Genomic DNA, 25,886 nt, shown 5'->3' on the forward strand with positions numbered 1-25,886 from the left:
CCTTAAGAGCTCGCCTAGAGCAACCCTTTCATTTTACAGAAAAGCAAACTGGTTGCCTTAGAGATGATTTGTCCAAATGCTGGATGTTGTGTATATATACATTTTTACCCTGCTGTTGTATATTGCCAACTTCCCCATTCACTCTGCAAATTTCCCAATTGTCCTTTATAATAAACCCTCTTTAACCTAAGAAATTGGTAAATGAATAAAACCCTGTTAACAGTTTCACTATAGTGTGGCAATTCTGGCAAGGAAAAAGGGATGGTAACTTAAAACCTGAAGGGGTACTAGTGAGCTGTAATCTGGGCTAGCTGATGATAAAGATCTCCAGGGGTTTTATTAACAAAAGCAATTTCCTGAATGAGAAAGTTGACAGTACTACTGTCATCTTTCTGGGGGAAAAAAAAACTAGACAAAAACTACCAACAGAACATACATTTGCAGGGGAAAAAAACTGACAAAAGTGTAATTCTTTAACCTAATCCTTTCAGTTTTCCAGAATTCGATTCTTAAAATTGTAAATTATTAAGACAGGCAAGTTATTTCTTTCTACAGTGGTGGACTTCAACACAAACTCTTCACAATTTTGTTGTAAAATCCTCAACCCTTAAAACATCCACTGCTATTTTGTTAGTTGTACAGCTCCTTTAAACTTTAAAAGATTTTTTGTTTTCATTTTATGAACATTTTCCTCCTTGTATGTTTCTCAATTGTTTCAAGGAGACTATACACAAGTGTTAGTTTTTTTGGTTTGTTTGATAAATCTTGATTAAACTTCTTGAGGGGCAGCTTGCCCTGATGGTAGTAGAGATGTTGGAGGCAGGAAGTCTTGAGCTCAATTCTGCCTCCTGAGCACAAAGACTGGGAGATTCTGGGCAAATCACTTAATCTCTCAGTGCTCCAGGCAACTCTCTAATATCATAAATTGCAAACCAACTGATGTTCTACATTAGTAGGGAAAGTTCAGCATTAGGAGTTCCCTTTACCAATGAAATCTTAAGATTGGACCAAAAGAAATTTTAAATGCTAGTATGTAACTCAAAAATACACATCCACTTTTGGCCTGGCAAACTTTCCTCTGGAAGCAAATGCATATCTAATGGAAAATATTCCTATTATACATAAAAGCATTTAAATTAGTACTTTGGCATATCAGTGCCATCTGCTGGTAAGTTAATACAATGAAATTATCAAAATTCCTGAGTTCCTTTCTGATTTCCTAAAGAAAAAAATGTGTTTTTTGATGTTCTTAAAAAAATGAGTTTATTTCTATTTAGAAGTACTAGCAGGCTTTTAAAAATATATATCTCATTATTAACATTTACCAAATACCAAATATAACATGTAAGAAATATTAGAATGGTAATATAAACCCTTCACATTGATTTTAGAAGGAATTCAAATACACATTCTTATTAGTAGTGTGTAAACTTGGTTTCTAAGTTAGTAGGTCACTAAACCTCTCTGAGCCTTAATTTCTTCATCTGTAAAATTAAGGGACTGGAGTAGATAATCTGTAAAGTCTCTTACTGCCCTGATAATCTATATTCTAAAGTCCTTCCATCTGCATTGTTCTACTATTATCTAATCCTACTTTACTCACCCTTTTACTAAAAGATAGTAGCTATTCAAAGAGGACACCAAATTAAGTTATTTTCTATAATCAAATGACTACAGCAAAATAAGTGCATGGATTATACCTTTTTGATGATGCTTTCATTGAGAAGGAAGCATAGAATGTATGGAAACCATACATTTTAATCCCACTTTTTACACTTAGTTTCTCATCGGATGTGCTCGTCACTATTATTACCCATGTAGTGGGGATACCAACACAAAGCATTCTCAACAGAAGTAAAGACAGACAATTGTAATTAACCCTGTAAATGAAAATGTGAAATTAAAAAATTCTAAATGATAATATAGAAACATACAAAGATTGCTTAACTGATTTTAATAAACAGGACACAAAGAGCCTAATCTTGAAATTATTATGCAAAATACACAGATGTATACTGCTTTTTCTTTAAAAAATATAAAATAAATAAGCAAGACATGTGAAAATAGGCAAGTTTTCATTAAATAAAAGACTGAAATTTTTTTAAAGAAAAAAATGCTGATTTGATTTCAACATCATATGAAGAATGGAATTCATTGTTACCAATATTCAAGTTTATTAAACAAATAAAAAATTTATATTTAGAAAACTTTTAACTGTCATCTGCTTCAAGGTTTATGTTGCTCCCAAATTTTGCATATAACTGAACTTTCAAATCAGCTAACACCCGTTGGATTGATTCAACTCTGGATTCTAATGCTTCAATTTCATCTTGCAAATTTTTCTGGAAAAAGAAAAGGTACTTGGTTAGTAGCAATTCCATTCAAGTTATTCCTAAGTGGTTTCTGAAGAATTATACCAGAAACAATATTTAAAAGGCTTAAAGGTTAACACTTAATTAGAAGCAAATGAACAACCCAGCAATTTGGTAATTAGATTCAAATATATCACCATTTTCAGAACCAAGAGACTTGATATAAATTTTAGTCATGGCTGCATACTTAAGAATTTCAGAAGTGAAGGTATAATGGTCAATTTTAACTATTTAAAATCAGTATACAAAAACATAATGTCTGGAATTATAGTGCAAACAAAAACTACACACACAAAGATTCTTAACATACCTTAGCTTCTTCCAACATTTCTTGAGTTTCATCTTGAGAGTGGCTAATAAAAACATCACCAATTTGGTAGGGAATCATTAAAGAATCTTCATCCATCATCATTACATCATCACAAGCATCCTCTAAATTTTGAAGCTGTTTCTATAAATCCAAGAAAAAATATCAGTGAAAAGGAGATTTTTAAAAATTAACTATTACAAATATAAATAGCAAGTAACTTTCATACTGAGACAGGGGGGTTTTCAGTATATAAAAGATTATTATCTCCAAAGGCAATTAAAAATTGAATGTAAAATAAAATCCTATGATCAACTTTTAAGATGATTTTAAAAGTGATATTTTATTCAAGATATCAATACCACAATTCCCTCTAGATTTCTACATTCAGTTTCAGTTCACAGTATTAAAAAAACTATAATGCATCACTAAAATCACATTCATATGGGGCATATAGGTGGCGCAGTGAATAGAGCACTGGCCCTGGAGTCAGAAGGACTTGAGTTCAAATCTGATCTCAGACACTTAACACACTTACTAGCTGTGTGACCTTGGGCAAGTCACTGCCTTGCCTTTCCCCCCTCCAAAACAAAAATCACTTTCATTTTTTCCAACTATGAAGTTTAATATTATCCTAATACCTTTTTAACGTCTATTTCTTCCTTCAGTTCTGTGATTCTACTAGTATTCCGTGCAAATTTGTTAATCTTTTGTTGGTCTTCAAAAGTAACATTGACATCTTCTGCAGCCTGAAAAACACATTTTTATTTTTTTCCATAAAACAACTCGTTTGAAGCAATAAAGTACCATAAAACTATTATTTTTATTCTGTAAGTTTTAAATTATCTACTTCCTTCCCCCATATTTGCTAGGGATGAATTCATAGTAAGTATTAAGTAACTTCTATATTCAAGGAACTGAGAATCAGATAAAAGTCTTGCCCAGGGGGCAGAAGAGATACACTTAACACAATTAAGAAAGGACAAGATAATTTTGAGACAGGAGAAAGTTTAAACAACTAGAAGGACCAGGAGAAGCTCCCCACAAATACTTGTACTGAGCCTTAAATGATTCAAAAGATTCTAGGAGGCTGAAATGATGGGGAAAAATTTGTTTCAGACATAAGCGACATGCCATGTGAAAATGTGAAGACACAGAATCATGAAATAGAACCTCAAGTTCAAAAAACATTAAGTCAGACTATTTGACTGGAAAATAAAGCACATAAAGGGGAATAACTGAAATAAGTCTGGGAAGACAGCCTAGAATCAGACTGTGGAAGGTTTTAAATATCAAGCTGATAAGTCAAGTTTATACTGTATTTTATCCTACAGGCATTAAGGAAGTACTTAGAATTCTTGAGCAGTGGAGTGACATGGTCAGGCCTGTGAATGTGGAAGATTATTTTGACAGGTTTGTGGAAAAGAGATGGGACAGGCCAGAAACAAGAAATCTATTAGGAAGTTACTGCAAAAGACCAGATGTAAGAGTTATTAACAAGGCCCTAAATTAATGTAGTGATTTTTGGAGAGAGAAGAGATGTAGTGAAGGGGGAGCTGACAAGACCTGCTAACTAAATGAATAAGGGGGCTGAGAGAAAAGGAAAAGTCAAGAATTACTTAAGAGACTTTGGAACTGGGTGACTAGAAAAATACTGGTACCCTCAACAAAAAAGGAAATTTTGACAAGTACAGATTTGGAGAGAAGGAGAAAGAATTCCATTTTGGACATGCTGAGCTTGAAATGTGCAGAGGCGACATCCAAGCAGACATGTCCAGCCAGCAGTTGGTGATGCAGGACTGAAATTTAGGAGAATAGGGTAGGAAATACAATTTGGGAGTCATGTATATAGGAAAAAAAAACACTGAACCCATGAGAACTGATAAGATCACCAAGTAAGAATGAGTAGAGAGAAAAGGAGAGTACATTAGACTGAGCCTGGAGGGGAGAGACATCTACAGTTAGCCTGAAAGAGGATCCATGGATGAAGGTTCAGGAGAGAAAACTGAGATGGATCAGACATGTAGAAAAATAATCAGGTAAAAGTAATTAAAAAAAATAGGGAATAAAATATCCAGGAAGAGGTGGTCAGCACTTTAAAAACTACAAAGATGTCAAGAAGGATGAAACCTGTAGTTTTACTGATTTTACAACTAAGAGATTGTTGGTAACTTTGGAAAGAGCAGTTGCAGTGAAGTGGTGGAGCTGAAGCCAGGCTGTAGGAGGCTGAAAAGTGAGCAGGAAAGGAAGTGCAGGCAAAGAATGTAGACAGCTTTTTTTTCTATTAATTTGGTTGTTAGTGGAGAAGAGCCATATGATAACAGGTTGAGAGGATATGAAGGTCAAGTGAAGAAGGAGTTGTGTTTGACTGGTTTGGTAAAGATGGACAAAGAGGGAATAGGGAATGAGGCAATGGGATTCCCAGGTATAGGATGGGAGCTAAGAGGGAAAAAGCAGGTCATGATTCATGGACTCTATTTTTCTTTTTTGTTTGTTTTTATTTGTATTCCCAGCACTTAGCACAGTGCCTGACAATTAGTAAGCACTTAGCAAATGACTGTTAACTGATTTTTAATAAAGTAGGACATGAGAGGTAGTATAGAAGGGAAAAATAGTTTTGGAATATTTAAGTGAGGAGTATAATAAGAAAGTTAATCAGGTAACAATAAAGAATTTCCATGTAGCAGTGGAGCTCCACCAAGATTAGAGAAAATAAATCTGTAATAAGTTCAGTCAGCATACTTGTGTGACATCTATTTCAGAAGCTCATAAGGAGCAGAGAAAGTGGATGGTGACAGCAACCGAGAGTGGGATTTTAGTAAGGCATGAGCCACAATGGTTGGATAAGGGGGAAGCAACAAAGCATTCAAAGGCAGAAGACAATACAGTTAAACTATAGAGTTAAGAGTGTAGAGAGAGAAAGGTGGTGCCAGAGAAGGGATGATGAAAGAAGAGAGCAGGGAGGGGAAAAGTAACTAGTGGTCACAGTAAAGAAGGGTAAGTTAAGCAGGTATGTGGTAGAAAGAGAAATTTAAGGATAGGAAGCTGTGATCAGAAAAAGGAATTTCAGAGTTGGAGGTTCCCAATGATTTGATCAAAGATATGACCTTTTTTGTGTGTGGCTGAAAGAAAGTGTATGAAGCATGGGAATTGAGAAGGCTGATGAACTAGGAAGCCGAAGGACAAGCAATGGGTACATTAAAGACTCCAGGCATGAGGGCAAGGGTCAAGGAAGAAAAAGATTGTGAACCAGATACTAAACTCCTTGAGTAAAGGATGATGATCTAGGAACTGATAGGTCACCACTATAAGGAATCGGATAGAGGGAAACAGTGGAATGAATCTCAAAGGAAGTGTTGCTAAGTGCTGGTGTCAGGGGGAGTGACAGTGAGAAATATGGAGTGTGCCCTACTCTACTTGGTCCAGTGAGCGGAAAAGGGAGGGGGACACAGGAGGCGATTACTCTGCACGAAACCACAAATAAATCTTCAGAGAAATGCAATTAATCTGTTTTTGTCAATTCTACTCTTAACTGCCATATGACTGCAGAATAACACTAATAAGATTTGTATGATATTTATGAAAAATGTTAATACTCTAAGATGTAATAATGGGAATAAAAATATGTTCCAAGGGTAAACATGCAACTGAAAGACTTTTAGATTTGGAGAAAGAGGACCTAGGTGTGAATTCTGTTTCTGCTACACCCTACCTGTGTAGAACCTTTGGCAAATCTCTGAATCTCTCTGGGTCTACTTTCTTGCCTGTGAAATGGGGGTGAGGAGTGGGGGGAACAGCCTAGACCAGAGGTGGGGAACCTTCAGCCTCTAAGCCACAGGTTCCTCCCCCCGGCCTAGATCATCTCTAAGTTCTTTTCCAGGTCTAAATCTATGATTCTCTATGACTAACAGATATTTGTTACTTAAATATTTCATATTACTGTCCTTCATATATTGTACAATGCAGACAAATTGGCCTACTCAATGTTCTCCCAGCTCCCTAAACTGGACATTCCACCTTATGTTTCTGCCCCAATGCCTTCTCTAGATTGCTCAAAGATATGGCTCAGGCTTCATGTCCTATTGAACCCTTTCTTGACCCCGAGCTGGTAACATACTATTACCCAAGTTACCTTGCATTCCTACCTATTTCCAAGTTGCATCCCTTCCATTATAACAGAGGGTACCTTAGGGAAGGAATTGTTTCTTTTTATTTGTACCCTGCATCTAGAATGGTGTCTTGTTGAACTGAATTACCAATTACCAAGGAAAAACTTCTAATAAATAACATGCAAAAAAATTTTTTTTTCCTGAAAAGCCATTACAAACTTCAAGGTTTTTTTTTTTCACAATTAAAAATGGTTACAAATTTTAAAGCTTGCTTGTTATCTACAAGGTGTCAGTGAAAATACTGAATCAGTGCTTTTTATTAATGTTCAAAATTTTTAAGGATGCTGGCACATTTGTCACAAGAAATTAGATTACTGGCAGACCCTGACTTACTTGACTCATACTTATTAATGGTCTAGTTGCCTGTATGGGGTGGGTGGGTGGAAGAAAAAAGGGACAAGAGTTGAAGACAGGCAGATGGGGAGGAGAAAGCTTAAACTTTTAAAGAATTCATGGGCCTAAAAGAAATAACACCTGAAGGGACCCATGGCACACTCAGGTTCTCAGGCAGGGTTGCGCTATGGAAGAGAATCACAATGTCAGCTTTTAAAAGGGCCCTAGTCCAACCATACTCATTTCCCCATACAACCTGAAATGTTTAAATTCTCTTTATTACTCAGTCTGAAATTCCAACAATTAGAAATTCACTTAATAATCTTTAAAAATTCAAATACCTACTTCAAGAAGAGGTTCACATTTTTGAATGAACTAAATCATACATATTGCTGGCCTCCAAAAGCTTAGCAGAAAGCTCCACAGACGCTAGGAGGGTTTCTCTCACATTTTTTTTTTTTTTGCAGGGGAGGGTAATTTTGGAGTACTTGGAAGTTAAAGCAGGCCTGTACGGTGGAGTCACAGGAAGGGATGCATACCACTCTAAGAGCACAACAGGCTTGGTGCACAAGAAAATTGGAAAGTGGTGCAGAAAAATGTGTAAGAAATATTTTTCAAAGCAAACTGAATTACTTGTGTTTAATGATCAAATCTGTTAGAAGCAATAGTTATTATTTATGTCAAACAAAGCTGGAGAACATTTGGTTGATAAGAGATCTGTTTTTACAGATGGTAGCAAAGATAAACCTTTTACTATAAGACTACAGACAAGTTCTGCAATAAGAAAAGGGGTAGAAAACACTATTCCTTTCCCCTACAAAGTTTCCTGTTCAAGAAGCAATGGCATAGTGCAGTTACAGTACATTAGTCAGGCTTTTGTACCTAAGTATCTAACCACCCTTTATATTTCTTAAAAAATGAGTATTAATTATTTTCTGTTTTTTCACATCACCATAGTATCCCATGTATCCTTCCCCTACCCCTTCCCAGAAAACCATCTTATATGGCAAACTATAATTTCTTAGAGAGAGTAAAACGTCAACACAATTGGTTAATACATTGAAAAACAATCAAAATATGTGCAATGTGTAACACCTGTATGAAGGGGTAGACTAGGGTGTATTTTCTCATTTGAGACTCTTTAAAGTCCTGTTTGATCTTTATAGCTTTGTTTCATTTACTTTTAATTTTTTGGTGTCACTGTTCTTTCAATATACATTGCTATAGTTACTGTGTATATTGTTTTCTTGGTTCTGCTTACTTCTCTCTGCTTCAGTTTCATATAGATCTTTCTATGCTTCTCTGTATTCAGCACACACATCATTTCTTATAGCACAGTAGTATTCCATTACAGTAATAACCACAATTTATTTAGCCATTCCCCAATTTATGGACATCTACTTTGTTTCCAATTCTTAGCTGTCACAAAAAAAATGCTGCTATAAATATTTTAGAGCATACAGGGGACTTTTTCTCATCGATGGCTTCTTTGGGGTATAACAAGCCCAGTACTGGAATCTATGGTTCAAAAGATAGTAACACATTAGTGACTTTATTTGCATAATTCCAAACTGCTTTCCAAAATGATGGTACCATTTCACAGCTCTACCAACAATATATTAACCTGCCTATCTTTTCACAATTCCTCCTGTCAACATTTTTTTTGTCATTTTTGCCAATTTGAAGAATGTGAGGTAAAACTTCAGGTTTGTTTTGATTTGCATTTTTTCTTGTTATTAGTAATTTCAAGCATTTTTATGTGGTTGTGAATACTTTGCACTTGTGAGAACTATGTGTTCATATTATTTGACCATTTATCTATTAAGGAATGGCTGTAATTCATATTTTTATTAATTGTTTATATATCTTGGATATCAAATCCTTATCAGAGAAATTTGATCCAAAGAATTATTTTCCCATTCTACCACTTTCCTTCTAATCCTAGATGTTACATTATTTGTATGAAGCTTTTCAGTCTCAACTAATCAAAATCATCTTTTTTTTTTTGTAATTTCCTCTCTCTTTGGTTAAGAATACATCTCTCTTTTTGTTTGTTTTGTTTTTTGCAGAGGGGAAGGCAGGGCAATTGGGGTTAAGTGACTTGCCCAAGGTCACACAGCTAGTAAGTTGTCAAGTATCTGAGGCCAAATTTGAACTCAGGTCCTCCTGACTCCAGCGCTGGTGCTCTACTCACTGCACCACCTAGCTGCCCCAAGAATACATCTCTTACCTATTCCTGTGAGAGGTATATGATCTGTTTCTCTTCTAATTTTGTTAATAGTATGATCTTTAATATTAAGGTCACATACTCATTTAGAATGTATTGTGGAGTGTGGTGTAAGGTATTGTTTAAGCCTAGTTTCTGCTAGACTAATATTTCCAGTTTTCTCAGCAGTTTTGTTTTGTTTTTTAAATCAAATAGTGAATTTTTCCCTGTGTAATTTAGGTTTCCATTTGCTCAAACACTGGGTTATTGAGTTCTACTGTTTGATTCTCCTGGTCTGATCTGTTCCATTGATCTATCTCTCTATTCCTTAACCAACAGCAGATGATATGACTTGCTATACAATATACTTTGAGATCTGAAAGTGGTATTTCCATTTTGTCCTTACTTCTTTTCATCATTTCCCTTAATATTCACGTTATTTTGTTTTCCAAATGAATTTTTATTATTTTACCAAGTTCTGTAAAGCATCCCTTTATTAACTGCATTGGTATAGCATTAAAATTGTAAACGCATTTTGGTAGGATTGTCATTTTTATCATACTGGCACAGCCATGCCATGAGCACTGAATGTTCCTCCAGCTAAAGTTATTCTTTATTTCCTTAAGAAAGACTTAGTAATTGAATCTTTACAAATCTTTTATGTGCTTTTTATGTGTGATCTCCAGATACTTTATATATCTTGTAGTTATTTGGAATAGGATTTCCCTTTTTATTTTTGCTTCTTGTGTTTTGTCATATATAGAAATAATATTAATTTTTGTCGATTTATTTTATAGTCTGAAAATCTGCTGAAGCAATTGTTTCAATTAATATCTTTGTTGATTTCCTGGAATTTCCTCATCAGCAAACAAGTTTTATCTCCTCTTTACCTATTTCTTTAATTACTTTCTCTTGCCTTATTGCTATTGCTAGCCCTTCCAGAACTATATCAAAGAGAAGTGGGGAAAGTAGGTAACCTTGCTTCATTCCCATATTTACTGGAAAAGGTTCTAGTGTATCCCCATTATATATGATGCTGGTTTTTAGTTTTAGATCAGGCCTGCACAATGTACACTTTCAGTGTAAGGATTTTTCCCCTGAAGATTTCTTTAGCACCAATCAAGAAATTTTGCTATGCTGTTTCATCATTCTCACCTTCTCTTACGTATTGTTTCTGTGATTTGTTCTTTGAACCACTCATTGTTTAAGATCTCATTGTTCAGCCTTCCATTTGAACCAATTTCTATTCTAACTGTATTATAGTCTATAAGTATTTCTGCCTTTTTACATTTGTTTGCAATACTTCTGCGCCCTTGTACATGGTCAAGTTTTGTAAAAGTTCCTTGTGATTATATGTATTTTATGTGTGTATATGTATATACATAAACATATGCATATGCATACACACATATATTCTTGAAGTCATGAGTCTTTTAACTCTAGTTTCTCCAAAATTTGTTCAGCTCTCCATTTTTCCTTTTGTTTATCTTTTTCTTAGACTTATCCAAAACTGATAGAGAAATATGTAAGTCTATACTCACTATGGTGTTACTATGTCTTCTTGGAGCTCAGATGTTTCCTTTATGAATCTGGATGTTATGATACTTGAAACATGTTTATTATTGATGTTAGTTTGTTTCCTAGGGTTCCTTTCAGCATAATATAGTTTCCTTGCTTATCTCTTTTTCATTTTTGGAAGATTTTGCATTGTCTGATAGCATGATGGCCAGTTTTTCTGGATTCAATTGATACTTAGTATCCCCTCAGTTTTTATTTTGTGTATGTCTTTGTTTTTAAAATGTTTTTCTTATAAGCAACAGATTGTAGGGTTTTGTTTCCTTTAAGTCCTAATTAAAATCCCACCTTCTACAAGAAGCCTTCTCTATCCTCTCTTAATTCCAGTGCCTTCCCCCTTTTAATTATTTCCTATTTATCCTGTATATAACTTGTATTGTATTTACGTTTGCATCTTGTCTCCCCCATTAAACTGTAAGCTCCTTGAGAGTAAGGACTGTCATTTGCCTCTTTGTATCTCCAGCACTTTGTGGTGTCTAGCACACAGTAGGTGTTTAATAACTATTGATAACTGATTGAAGCTGTCATTCTTTTGAATTTATTTTATTAGATTATTTAATCTATTCACATTTAAAGTTGTAAGAATTAGGTTTATATTTTCTTCTATCTCTACAATTTTTTTCTTCTCAAGATATGATTTTTTCCCCTCCAGCTAAACAAATACAATATTTATGTTCCTTCAGTTACTTAATCTTTTTTCAAGGAGGCCTTGTTCCCACTGGCTCTCTTCCTCTCACCTTTAGTTCGCTGTTCTTTGTTACTCCTCTCCCTTTAGCGTTTTATTAGTTCCCTTTTTGTTCTCTCCTACTTTTATCTGGATATACATTTCTTCCCCTCTTTTCCTTTAAGTGAATTCCCTCTTCCTCTCTGTCTCTTCAGCTAATCCTGTTCATTAGGTTTTTTGTTTTTTAATTTCATTTTTGTACCCTTTTCCAAAACAGATCTCTCTCATTCTTTTCATTATCCATCTTCTCTTTCTGCTTACTCTAGACCCTCATTCTCTGATTCAAGACCCTTATAATTATCTAGTTTCTCTCTTTGCTCTATATTCTTCATGTAATCAAAGATTCCAAAAGTATCCATTCTAGGCTCTCTTCTCAGGGCACTTTCTGCCACTGCCTTGTACAGCTTGGATTCCTCTTTTCCACAGTATCTCACTCCAAAACAATGTCAATTATTTCAGGTGTCAGAAAGCCACTGTCCCAAAGTAGAGACCCTTCCCCACTACATCTTCATTATGCAACCCATCACTGACCTACACCCTCCCTTGTAGACATTTTTTTCTACATTTGCGAGGAAATGCCCACCTACGTAAGCGCTCTCCTGCTCCACCAGATGCCAATTGCCCCCAAGGATTCCAATTCCCATCTCCCCCTCCCAATAGAGAACAAGCAGACTTTTCAAGCACCAAATCTCCCAGGCCCCATCTAGTCTAAAGTGCTCATCCACCTTGACCATGTATCTCTTTTCACCCATAGTATTCATCAATGGAACCTCTTTCTACCTCCAAAGTAAGGCCTCTGTCCTTTGCCCCCCCCCTTTTTCTCTTTCCCCCCACCACCTCACCCACTCCTCTGTATACTCCTTTCTTTCTGGGACCACAGAAACCATCTTTCGCTCACTGCTTAGCCCTTGATTTGACCCCAGTGCATCACAGGCCCTTTTTTATACCCCTGCTTAAGTGTCTCCCCTTTATGTAGCCTTTCATACTATAATGTAATCCCACAAAAATAAAAAGCCTGATTTACCTTCAGGCAGGGCATCACAGGTTCTGTCCATGATACCCCCATCTACCTCTTCACTGTTAGATCCATAAGATTTCCACCTTCACCCCTGTCTCTTCATGTACATTTAATTTTTTAAATTTTTATTTGGAATTTTATTTTTCCCCAGTTACATGTAAAAACAATTTTAACATTCACTTTTAAAACTTTGAGTTCCAAATTCTCACCCTTCCTTCCCACCCCACCCTTACTGAGAATGCAAGCAATTAGATATATGTTATATATATGTAGTCATGCAAAACACTTCCATAATACTCATGTTGTGAAAGACTAACTATAGTTCTCTCCATCATATTCCTGCCCCCCCCCATCTATTCTATTCTCTATCTCCTTTCACCCTATCCCTCCTCAAAAGTGTTTTACTTCTAGACTGCCCCCTCCCCCAATCTGCCCTCCCTTCTATCACCATCCCTTCTTGTATCCCCTTCCCCCCTACTTTCCTCTATTTTAGATTTCTATACTCAATTGAATGTGTATGTTATTCCCTCTTTGGGCCAATTCCTGTAAGAGTAAGGTTTACTCACTCCCTCTCACCTCTCCCCTCTTCCCCTCCACTGTAAAAGCTTTTCCTTGCCTCTTTTATGAGAGATGATTTACCCCATACTACCTCTCCCTTTCTCTTTCTCCCAGTATACTCCTCTTTCACCCCTTAATTTTATTTTTTATATATCATCCCTTCATATTCAATTCACACCTGTGCCCTGTCTGCATACACTCCTTCTAACTACCCTAATAATGAGTTACAAATATCATCTTTCCATGTAGAAATATAAACAATTTAACTTTAATATGTCTCTTATGAGTTCTCTTTCCTGTTTACATTTTCATGTTTCTTTTGAGTCTTGTATTTGAAAGTCAGATTTTCTATTTAGCTCTGGTCTTTTCTCAAGAATGCTTGAAAATTCTTCTATCTCACTTAAAACTCACTTTTCTCCTGAGGGATTATACTTAGTTTTCCTGGGTAGGTGATTCTTGGGTCATAATCTTAGTTTATTTGCTCTATAGAATATCGTATTCCAAGCCCTCTGATCCTTTAATGTAGAAACTACTAAATTTTGTTATCCTGCTTGTGGCTCCACAATACTTGAATTGTTTCTTTCCGGCTGCTTGCAATATTTTCTCCTTGACCTAGCAACTCTGGAATTTGGCTTATTCCTGGGAGTTTTCATTTTGGGATCTCTTTCAGGAGGTGATCAGAGGATTCTTTCAATTTCTATTTTGCCCTCTGGTTCTAGACTATCAGGGCAGTTTTCCTTGATAATTTCCTGAAAGATGATGTCTAGGCTCTTTTTTTGATCATGGCTTTCAATCCAATAATTTTTAAATTATTTCTCCTAGATCTATTTTCTAGTTCAGTTGTTTTTCCAATGGGATATTTCACAGTGTCTTCTAATTTTTCAATCTTTTGGTTTTGTTTTATGATTTCTTTATTTCTCATAAAGTCATTAGTTTCCATTTGCTCCACTCTAATTTTTAAGGAATTGTTTTCTTTTGGACCTCCTTTTCCATTTAGCCAATTCTGCTTTTTAAGGCATTTTCCTCCTCATTGGCTTTTCGGACCTATTTTACCATTTGGCATAGTATGTTTTTTAAGGTGTTTCTTCAGTATTTTTCCAAGTTGTTGACTCATTTTTCATGATTTTCTTATATCATTTTCATTTCTCTTCCCAATTTTTATTCTACTTCTCTGATTTTCAAAATCCTTTTTGAGCCCTTCCATGGCCTGAGATCATATTTTTCTTGGAGATTTTGGATGTAGAAGCTTTGACTTTGTTATCTTCTGAGTGTGTGTTTTGATTTTCCTTGTCACCAAAGTAAGTTTCTATAGTCAGAAGTGGGATTTTTTATATATTTTTTCCATTGTTTGCTCATTTTTCACAGCCTACTACTTGAATTTTTAACTTTGTTAAGGTAGGGCTCTGCTTCCAGGGTGGAGACCAAACTGTCCCAAGCTTCAGGGGTTCTGTGCAGCTATTTTCAGAGATATTTTTAGGAACCCATAAGTTTTCAATTCTTCCAAGGTGGTATAATCTAAGAATAGGTATTTACTTCTCTCCTGGCCCTGTGCTCTAGTCTGTGAGAGTAAACAAGCACTCTTTTCTGTCATAGAACTGTGAGGAGGGTCCCCTCTTCACCGCTACCACAAGCTCTGTTATGCTACTGCTCCTCTTTGCCCCAGGACTGCCACCCAAATCCAAGTATGGGCAAAGCAACAGAATCTTGCCTCAGTGCTAGCAAAGAGGCCCTGTAATCTCCTCCTGACCAGTTGTTCAATCCCCTTATTGTCTGTGGGCTGAGAGTTCCAGAAGCTGCCACTTCCACTGCTGATTCAGTCTCTCCCAAGGCCTGCTCCTGGTTTGCTGGGGCTGAAGCTGTGCTGGCACAACCTGCTCTGTATTATGCTCCTCTCTCACCTAGGTCCAACTGACCTTTCTTGCTGATCTTCTAAGTTGTCTTTGGCATCCATTGGCTGAGAAATCTGGAAACCACTACTCCTGCCAGTGATTCTGTCACCTCAAGGCCTGCTCCACATTTACTGGGGCCCAGTCTACACTGATGCGGCCTATGCTGGACTGCACTACTCTGTCACACTGCTGCAACAGATCTTTTCTGTCGACCTTCCAGATTCTCCTGGGCTGGAAATTTGTTTCACTTTGTCTTTTTGTGGGTTCTGCTGCTCTCGAATTGGTTCAGAGTCATTTTTAAAGGTATTTGGAGGGGTTTGGGGGGAGAGGTCAGAGGAGTCCTTGCCTCTACTCAGCCATCTTGGCTCTGCCCTCCTCACATACATAGAAAGAAATCTCTGTCACCACTCTGCTGCTGTTGCTGTCCTTGCCTCCTACATTTATTCACTCCTCCTGCATTTCTATTGTCTGAGGTATTCAAAGAGTAAATCAGCTCTTCAGTTCTGGTTTTCTTTCAAAAAAAAGTTTTAAACTCTTATATTTATTACTGAATGCCCATCTTTTTTTCTTGAAGGGTTTAGTGCAAATTCACAGACTGGGTCACCCTTGGGCTGCTTCCTGAATTCCATTACTCTTTGCGATACATTATTCCATTCTCTCCTTCTTCTTCCTAATAGATTCAGAATAGTCAGAGATGGGGAACCTGTGGCCTAAAAGCTCACTTGTGGCCCTCTAGGTCCTCAAGTGCAGCCCTTTGACTGAATCCAAACTTCACAGAACAAATTCCCTTAATAAAAGGACCTAGAAAGCCATATGTGGCCTTGAGGCTGCAGGTTCCCCACCCCAAGTCTAGACATTATTTGAATGTCCTTTCCTTTGCATTTTTAAGGTCTTTCTCCTAATGACTTGCAGAACTTACTATTTTTCCTGGGGGTGATCTGTGAATTCCTTCGATTAGAATTTCATTTTCTATGCTTAGAATTTCTGGGAGGTTCTCTACTGTTATTTCTTTCATTATGGTGTTAAGATTTTTTTGTCCCATTGTGTTCTTCTTGGAGATCTATGATCCTTAGGCTGTTTCTATATATTATGACTTCAAGATCAGTATGTTTTGCTTTCATTGTGCACATATTTTCTTTTAATGTAATTATTTTTGCTTCTTGTCTTGTATGCTGTCCTTCACTCCTTTGTATTTGCATTCATTATTATTCTCTCTTTTGTTTCTGTGGTGAGGCTTTCCATTGCACATACCAGTTTTTCTATTCTGATCATTATTTCTGCTGTGCAAAGCACAAATTCTGCTCTTTCAATTCTCGTTTCTCTTCAAAAACAACTGAGGAACAGTATGCTGTGGTTCTATGTTCTCCAGAAATTTCACAGGATCCTTTGTCTCAAGTGTTGGATCATTTTCCTTTGCCTTGCAGTATCTATTCATAGATGCCTAAATTTGTTTATTTAGATCCAGAGGTCATATTTCCTTCTCCTTACTGTTTTTCCTGTTGATTTATCTGTTTATATGGAAAGTCAAAGTAATTTCAGCCTTTTTTTTCCCTCTTATTTTCCTTATCACCCACTCCTCTGACTCCTTCATCTGACAATGGTTTCCTTAGGGACTGGATCTCAAAGCATCTCAGGCTCCTCCCACACTGGGCAATGGTTCATGTTTCACCAACCCAGGTGACTTCTGGGTAATCAGAACTGGCTTCAGTTAGATGCTGTGCCCTTTTCCTCAGGCTTGTTAGAGTGCTGTACAGTACCCCACATGAAGGGTGTCCTCTTCTGGTTACCTATCATACCTCTGTACGTCAATTCTCTGGCCCAGCACCAGAAGTTCAGAGCTGTGCAGCACTGTTTTCTGCAACATTGGCAGGTCAGAGCTTTGCAGTTCTGGTGCTTCCAAGCTGCAGGCCCCAACAGACTTGCTTCTGAATAGCTATGTGTCAAGCTGGCTGTCCTTGCCTCAGCAAACTTCCACAGCCTAGAGCCAGGGCATCTCCATAGCACTAGAAGGAGGGGGTGGGTATGGGGGTGGGGGGAGAACCAGGATTTAAGCATTAGTTTTGTTGTAAGGTTGTGTCATGTTTTTTTAGTCTGCTGGTACAGCCTCATGGCTTGGGAGCATGGGAAGAAGGGGGAAAGCGCTGAGTGAGCTCAGGATCGATAAGTTCAGTTCATTGGTTGGGTTTTTTTTAACCTTCTTTTGGATTCTAGACCTTGGAGGGAGCTGAAGTTGCTTTGTTTCTGGCACATATTCTCTATTTTGGAGAAGTTTGAGGTGTGGGGATCAGAGAAAACGTCTAGTCCTTCATCTTGTTGCTCATATGACCTGGAAGTTCTCTAATATCATTTCTATGGGAAAATTTATTCCAAGCAATCTACTTACAAATAAGAAACATTTGTTTAACATTTCCTGAGCATCAATTCTAATAGTCTTTCAACTTGTGACAGGCTCAGAGCCCTGGATCCCAAAAGTCAGAGGAATCATAACAAAATGCAAGTAAGGATAATATTGAAAATTAAATGCAAGAAAAGATTACATACAATATGAGGCCAGATAAGGAAATACAAAGTAGTTTCAAGAGGAAGAGAGCAATAACAATTGAGGGAAATTAGGAAAGAGTAGAATATGGCATTTGAGCTGAGCCTTGAAGGAAACAGGAAATTTCATAAAGTGAAAGTGAGGAGACAATACATTCCTTGTATGAGGGCTATTTTGCCTGTGCAAAGGAAATAACATGTCAAGTTAAGAGAATGAGACCCTATTGGCTGGAGAGTAGAGTTTGTAAAGCAAATTCATACAAAATAAATCTAGAAAGATATATCAAAACAATTGTGGAGAGATTTAAATAAAAGTTTAAGAAAGTTCTATTTCATTAGAGTCCAAAGGGAACCACTGATGATTTTTAAGAAGGAGCAACATGGTCAGAACTGTATTTTAGGAATATTAATTTGAAAACTGGGAATATATTGAAGAGTAGATTCTAGAAGCAAGGAGACCAATTAGGAAGCTAAGGCTATTGTTCAAGTAACAGGTAATGAGGACTTGAAATAGAATGGTGGACAAGTGACTCGACAGAATCAACATGAATTAGTATGGACTGGAGAGCACTAAGGGAGAGAAGAATGATTTTAGAATTGAATATGAGTGACTGGAAGCATAATGGTACCCTCAAAAGAAATAGGGAAGTATAGAAGGGGAATGGGTTTTGAGGTTAATGAGTTCTATTTGGATATGAAGGGTGTTAAATGTAGTTGGGTCTTCCCAATGGAGATGTCCCACAGCAAGCTGATGATTCGGGCTGGAGTTCAGGAGAGAGATGATTGCTAAATATACAACAGGGTCAGTTTTAACATGTTGACAAGCCTATACACTATGTACCTTTAGATCCACTACTATTGATCTTTTTATGTACGTGATCTCCCTCTCCAATTGGATTTTACATTCCTCAGGCAAAGACAGTGTCACAGAAATAAAAAATCTCAGACCCAAGAGTATAGCGTATTATATAGTCTATAGGACAAGATGTTAAATGACTTGCGCAAGGCCCCCAAACCCATTGTTTTTAGACCTCTTTGCATCCTTACTGCCCTGCATATTGTCTAGTTCAATGTTTGCTGAAAATAGATTGAGCATAAGGACTAGATCAGTGTTTGATGACAAAATAGACTGAGCACAGAATTCTAATAGCCTAGTCAAGAAGAGTTTATTAGGTGCCTACTATGCAACAGGCACTGTGATAAATGGGGATATAAAAAAAGGCAAAACCAGTCCCTCCCCTCAAGCTTAAGGTGGAACTGGGGAGACAAAATACAAACAAGGTATATACAAGATAAATTGGAGATAATCACGGAGGGAAAGCACAGAAATTAAGGGGGGTGAGGAATAGCTTCTAGCAGAAGGTGGGATTTTAGTTGAGACTTGAAGGTAGTCAGTGAAGCTAAGAGGGAGAAATGAAGAGAGAAAACATTTCATTATGGGTATGAGAGATAACCAGTGAAAATGCATGGAACTGGGAGAGGCACATACAATAATGGCAGCTATATAGTCTTTTAAAGTTTATCATTCAGTCATTTTCCAGTTGTGTCCAAATCTTCATAACACTATTTGAGGTTTTCTTGGCAAAGATAACTAGAGTGGTTTGCCATTTCCTTCTCCAGTTCATTTTACAGATGAGGAAACTGAGACAAACAGGGTTAAGGTGTCCAGGGTCACATAGCTAATAAGTGTCTGAGGCTGAATTTGAACTCAAGTCTTCCTGACTTCACGCCCAGTATTCTATCCACTGCACCACCTAGCTGCCCTGCTTTAAAGTTTACAAAGTGTTTAATATCTACTGTCTTATTTCAGTCCCTGTGAGGTAGGTTCCAGCAGTATTATCCCACTTTTACAGATGAGATGATTGAAGCTAAGACAAGCCAAGTGCCTGCTGTCACACAGCTAGCATCAGCAGCAGGAATGGAATCCAGGTCTTCCTGACTACAAGCGCAGAATTCTGCACACTATACCATGCTACCTCTCATGTGGGGCTGCATATCATGGCAACAAAGTCAATACTTTTAATATAAGAAATGTTTCCCTCTCCCCTACCCCACCCCCCCAACACTGTGAAATAGATAGCAAGTATTATCCACTTTTTAACTAGAGGTAAAATGAGATAGATTACATAATCTGCTCAACCTCACAGTCATTAATCCTTTCACCCCTCCTTTACTGATTTCTAAATCATTTCTCAAGACAGCTGTTCCAAACCATTTTTTCTTTCCATACCCTCTTAGCAGAGAACCTCATCTCATATTTGACTGAAAAGAGGCCATTCGCCCAGAGCTTCCTCATTCCCTATTTTATAATCACAAAACCCCTTTAAGGGAATTTCCCCATTCTCACTTTCTTTACTTTTGTCTCTAATGAAGAGGTCCTTGTCCTCACCAAGGCCAACTGTTCTACTTTTATACTTGACCCTACTGCCTGCTATGTACTCTGGCAGATTAGTCTGGCAATTATCCCCATTCCCCTTTATGATTTACACACACACACACAATCTAATATGATAGGCAGTGAGTATAACAGAAAGAGTATTTGGTTTGAAGTTGGAGGGCATAGATTCAAATGCTTCTTCTGTCATTTACTACACAGGAAAGAAAACTCCCCCTTCATCCTAAATCTTTTCCTCTCCCATTCCTTCCATCTTCTAGCTATCACTGAAACCTGGCTCCCCACTGATGATGCAGCTTCCTTGGCCACCTTTTCCAGTACTGGCTGTGCCTTCCCTTATTCCCCTGGGTTCTCCCTCTACCTCTATTATTCAGTAACCTCTCCTCCTTTGAGTTCATGCAGTTCACATCTACCACCCAATCCAAAGCCTGGTAGCTATTGTCTTTGGAACTGCTGGTCATTCCCCTTCTTTTCTCAATGAGTTTGGTCCCTGGTTCACCATTTTTCTCCCCTCTGCATCTCCTGCCCTCATAATATACATACTGATTCTCCTTCAAACACCCTTACGTTCCCCATTATGTTTTTCAACCTACTCACTTCCTATGACTTTTATCCCACCTCAGGCACACACAAAATGGTCATAGCCTCGACCTTGCCATCACCCATGAATGTACTGTCTCCATATTCGAGAATTGCAAAATTCCCTTATTTGATCAAAATCTATTGGCTTTCCAATTCTCCCTCTACTTTCTCTTACCAAACCCTACTCTTTGTCTACTCCATGACCTCCAATCCCTCAAACCTTCAGTTCTCTCTGGACGATCTCCCCTGCATTTGCCACTCTCCCTGTTTTTCTCATCTTAACCCCACGGTGAACCAGTTCAACTTTACACTGTCCTCTTCTCCAGTCACAAGTTCCTCTGCAAATCCTCAGCTTTGGAACTCTCCCACCATACACCACCTCCAATCCTATGCATGTGCTCCTGAATGAAGGTGAAAAAAAATCACTCAACCATTTTGATTACATCTACTAAACACTTAGGTTATACAACCTCAACCAGGTCCTCACCAATGCTAGGCATTCCTACTATACCTACGTTATCAACAAATTATCCCACTCTCCACAGTGGTTCTTCCAAACCTTTTCATCCCTTCCCAAATTGCTCCTAGTTCCTTCTTCCCCGCATCCTCTCAGCTGAGAACTTTGCCTCATATTTTACAGAACAAATTGAGACCATCCACTGCGAACTCTCTCTTCTGTATTTCATGTCACTCAAATGCCTTCTGCCACTATCTCCTTCACTCCTGTATTACATGAATAAGTGACCTTACTCCTTACTAAGGCTAACTCCTCCACCTGCCAATGTGATGCTATTCCATTCATTCAGTCTCTTCCAACAGATTGCTCACTGTTATTCCTACTCTATCATTTATCTTCAGTCTATCCCTGTCCTTCTCTACTGCTTACAATCATGCGTGTCGATGTTTTCTCCAACCCCCCAAAACACTCATTAGAGCCTTCTATCCTCTATCCATGCTATTTTCCTATATCTCTTCTGCCCTTTGTGACTAAACTGCTTGAAAAGATGATCAACAATAGATGCCTCCACTTTCCTCCCAGTCTTTGGCAATTAAAGCCCTTCACAACCTGGCTTCAAATAATCTTTCCAGCTTTATTATATATTCCTTCCCTTAACACACTCTGACCATCTTGCTATTCCTTATCCATTGTATTCAATTTTCTATCTCTCTGCCATTGCAGAAGCCATCTAACCATACTTGAAAGGCACTACTTGCTCACATCCGAGTTTACTTAAAACAACTCCTATCATCTCCTTTCCTGATGCTTACTACATGTGTAACCTTGGACAAGTCACTTAACCTAGGGAGGTTAAGGGCCTCAGTTCTCTCATCTGTAAAATGAAGGGGGCCAAACCAGATGCCTTCTGAAGTCCTTTCTAGCTCTAGACTTACGATTCCTCTGGGGACTTTTGCTTGTCCCTCCCAAATTGTATTTTATTTATTTTGAATTTTATTTGTATATACTGCAAAGTTGGGTTTCTTAATTGGTATCCCTGCCTCAAACTGCTGACTCCATATCGACCAACATAACTGCCAAAGTGATTTTCCATAAATATACATCTGACCATGTCATTCCCCTACTCAACCAAGTCCAGTGATTGCTTCCTATCGCCCCCAGGATAAAATATAAACTTAGATGTTTAGTATTTTAAAATCCTTAACAACTAGCCAAATCCCATCTTTCAAATCTACTTAGACGTTACTCTCCCTCCTTCATATGGCTATTGGCATCCAACCAGACAGCCTTCTCTCTGTTCCACACTTGGCACTATACCTTCCACCTAACTCACTTCCTTCAAGAAACAGCTCAAAACTACCTTCTAAAGGCAATCCTTCCTGATCCTCCCAACTGCCAGAGCAGAGTAGGCGTTTAATAAGTGCTTGCTGACTGATGGATCTGTATATACTGTCTTCCCAGATAGACTATAGGCCCATCAAGTGTGGGAACAATTTATTTTTGTTGTTTTATCACAAGCACCTGCACATACTATATGCTTACTGATTGATTAGGTGTCAGAGTCAGAATTCACACCCAGCCTATCAAATCCAAATAAATCATTCTTTACCATATATTTTACTGGAATTAATCTCACTTTTACTATGAAATGTAACAATCCCAACCTCCCCAAAAGCGAAAGCAATCCCTAACAGACTGAGATTAGGCTTCAAAGTTGATGGCAGCATCCTCCCCGCCCCCCCCCAACCTCCCTCCCTCTCTCTCTCTCTCTCTCTCTCTCTCTCTCTCTCTCTCTATATATATATATATATATATATATGTTTTCCTTTTAAATACTCAGGCTTCCTTTGGGAATTCATAGCCCCCTACTGCATGTGGACAATCTGTACTTAAATTTGTGCTTAACGCTAGATTCACAGACCAGTGGCCAAAGTGACCTTAAACAATTCACTTCCTCATCGTGGGTCTCAGTTTTCTCATCTGTAAAATGAGCAGGCTGGACTATCAGGGGTCCTTATCACAGGATCCAGTGAACAGACAGATCCAAATAGTTTGTTTTGTAATCCTGTGTAAGCACTGGCCATAGAGTCAAAAGACCAGAGCTCACATCAGGCCTCAGACACAAGCTGCGTGACCAGCAAGTGACATAGTGGGTGTCTACCTCAGTTTTCTCATCTGTAAAATGAGAATAACTATAGTACAGTACCTATCCTCCTCAGGTTGTAGTGATGATCAAATAAGATAATATGCGGTAAGCACTTTGCAAACCTTAAGTTGCTACGTAAATGCCAATTACTATTATTACCATCATCGTTATTACTTAGAAACATTAATCTGAGAAGGGGTTCACTGGTCCCACCAGACAACCAAAGAGGTCCAGACACACAAAAGGGTTAAGAACTTCCGGACCAGATAACCGCTATGGTCCTTCTGGCTGACATTCTATGCTCTAAGGAGCCCTTCAATTCTAAAACCTAAAAGTAGACAGTGCTGGGATCGGGGTAACTTGAGCCAAGCCCCCCCCCCCACCCAGTCTCTCTGTCTCCCCAAAGAGAACTTGCCATACACCCCAAGGATGTGTCCTCACCCTACTCCCCAGACTCCCAGGAGAGACAGGCAGGTACCGCCACCGCACATGCGTCCTAGTGAGGGTGCCCCTCCCCCCAGGGCCCAGCTGGGTCCTCAGAGGACCCCAGAGTCCAGGGATGAGGAGGAAAGGGGAAGCCAAAGGGCCCTTCTCCGGTCCCTGATTATGTCCCTCGGCACTTCGAGACGCCCGGCCCCACAGTGGCCCGAGGATGATCCCCGGCTCATGCCTAAAGCCCCCCTAACACAGCGGGAGGGGAAGAGAGGGGAATGAGGCCGCTCCGAGCACGAGCCCCTCGGACCGAGGGCCACATCCAGTGGGCCGACACTCCCCAGGAGCCTAGACCTTCCGTGTATCCCTCGCCGGCTTCAGCCCCCTAATGTCCCCAGATCCTGAGCCATCCGAGGTCCCGACGCCCCGGCCCAAAGTCCCAGACCCCCGGAGCACCCCACTCACCGCCTTCTTCATGGTGGCGGCCATCTTGGGACTGGACCATCTCTGGGAGGGGAGGCGGCACAAGGCAGCCCAGCCCCCCTTGCAGCCCTTCCTCGGCTTCCTTCTGTGAGGGACTTCCTTGCCCGAAGGGTAGGTCTCTGCTCTCTTCTCTGTGCTCTATTATGCCTGATTTTTAGCATCTGGGAGCCGAGGGAGAAGGTATAAACAAGAAAGCACTTGGTATCTTCCTTTTAAAGGAACAGGCCACCCTCGTCCTCCATCCTTTACTTAAAAGGGGTGTGGTGGGAAGGTTGCGGTCCACCCTAGGAGCGCTGAGAAGAGGAGGAGGGGACCAGACGGAGCTGCCCAATGGGAGAAAGGAGGGTTGTGACGTGTCGGTAGAACCCTCCTTAGGCTACCCTCACCTTCTCAGCCTTGCTTCACAGGAAGGCGAAGTGTCCTATGCAAAGCACAGCTCTTAATAAATGCTGCTTGACCCACTGACAGTTGCATGGGAGCAGTTGAAGCTGAAGAGGTTACGGAGAATTGTTACTGTCCTGGTCACTACTCTCGTTCAGGCTCTTACCACCTCTCACCTGGACTACTGCAATAACCTCTTAATAACCAATTGATGCTTGCCTCAAGTCTCTACTCACTCCAATCCAACCACATTGCAAACAAAGGGATTTTTCTCAAGCACAGTCCTATGACAATATGACGCCGGATCAATAAACTCCAGTGGCTCCCTATTACTACTTCTAAAATAAAATGTATATATAGAAGATATATCGGATTCCATGCCGTCTGGGGCGGGGGGAGGGGGCCGAGGGGGAAGAAACTCTGGAACTCAAAATCATGCATAACTGAGTGTTGTAAACTAAAAATTAAAAAAAAAAAGTAAAAAATAAATAAATAAAATAAAATGTAAATTTTTCTGTCATTAAAAGCCCTTCACAATCTGGCTCTAATCTATCCTTGCTGTCCCTGTTACACACCTCACTCTCCTCTAAGTAATCTAGGATCCAGCCAAACTGGCACTTTTGCTGTTTTTTTTCACATGGAACAGTCTGTCTCCTGAGCCTTTGCATAGCCTACTCCCTTCATGCCAGGAATGCACTCCCTCCTTACTTTTTCCTTTTTGAATCCTAATTTTCCTTAAAAGCTTAACTCAAACAATGTCTTCCTCCTCTATGAATGGTTTTCTTATCTCCCCAGCTGCTAGTGGTCTCTCCTCTAAATTAACTTGTGTTTATTTTGTAAATATTTGTGTGTGTGTACACATATATGTTGTTTATGTGTACAAGTTGCCTTCCCTTATAGAATATAAACTCCTTGAGGGAAGTAAATATTGTATTTGTCTTGCTATTCCCAACTTGGTTTCTATGAGGTTTCTATGCTTTGAGTGGTTTGAAAATTTATTAACAACATTATTAATAGATACTAATAACTTCAAAATAAGTGGAATGTAAACATCTCAACATACAGAGGCCAACCAGAAGAAACCAAAACCATGGAGGGTAATGATGAAGAAAATATCATCCCTGTACTGTCTGCTATTGGAGTGATTCCAAAAAGAATTATTTCAATGAGTCCAGGGATTAGCCTACAACCCCCAAATTGTATTCAATGACAAAAGCAATTATTTTGTCCACTTGTTCATAGTCTAACAAATATTTAAACATAGAAGAAAAATGTCTGGCATATAGCAGGCACTTAATAAATACTCATTGTTAAATAGATT

General features: G+C 38.6%; 1 protein-coding gene across 2 annotated transcripts; it reads right to left on the reverse strand.

Moving 5' to 3' along the window:
- Positions 1-1,939: 1,939 nt before the first annotated feature.
- PFDN4 (prefoldin subunit 4) lies at positions 1,940-24,412 on the reverse strand. 2 transcript variants are annotated; one of them, XM_036751787.1, is made up of 4 exons: positions 24,147-24,412; positions 3,321-3,428; positions 2,683-2,823; positions 1,940-2,342 (listed from the first exon to the last, which is right to left on the reverse strand). In XM_036751787.1, exons 1-4 carry the CDS (start codon positions 24,204-24,206, stop codon positions 2,211-2,213), a joined length of 441 nt encoding a protein of 146 aa, XP_036607682.1. In that variant the 5' UTR covers positions 24,207-24,412; the 3' UTR covers positions 1,940-2,210. The 2 variants fall into 2 exon arrangements, with proteins under 2 accessions (XP_036607682.1, XP_036607681.1); XM_036751786.1 differs by having other exon boundaries at positions 24,167-24,409.
- Positions 24,413-25,886: the final 1,474 nt, after the last annotated feature.

Source organism: Trichosurus vulpecula, chromosome 3, assembly GCF_011100635.1.
Source record: "Trichosurus vulpecula isolate mTriVul1 chromosome 3, mTriVul1.pri, whole genome shotgun sequence".
In the NCBI taxonomy this organism is placed as follows: domain Eukaryota; kingdom Metazoa; phylum Chordata; class Mammalia; order Diprotodontia; family Phalangeridae; genus Trichosurus; species Trichosurus vulpecula.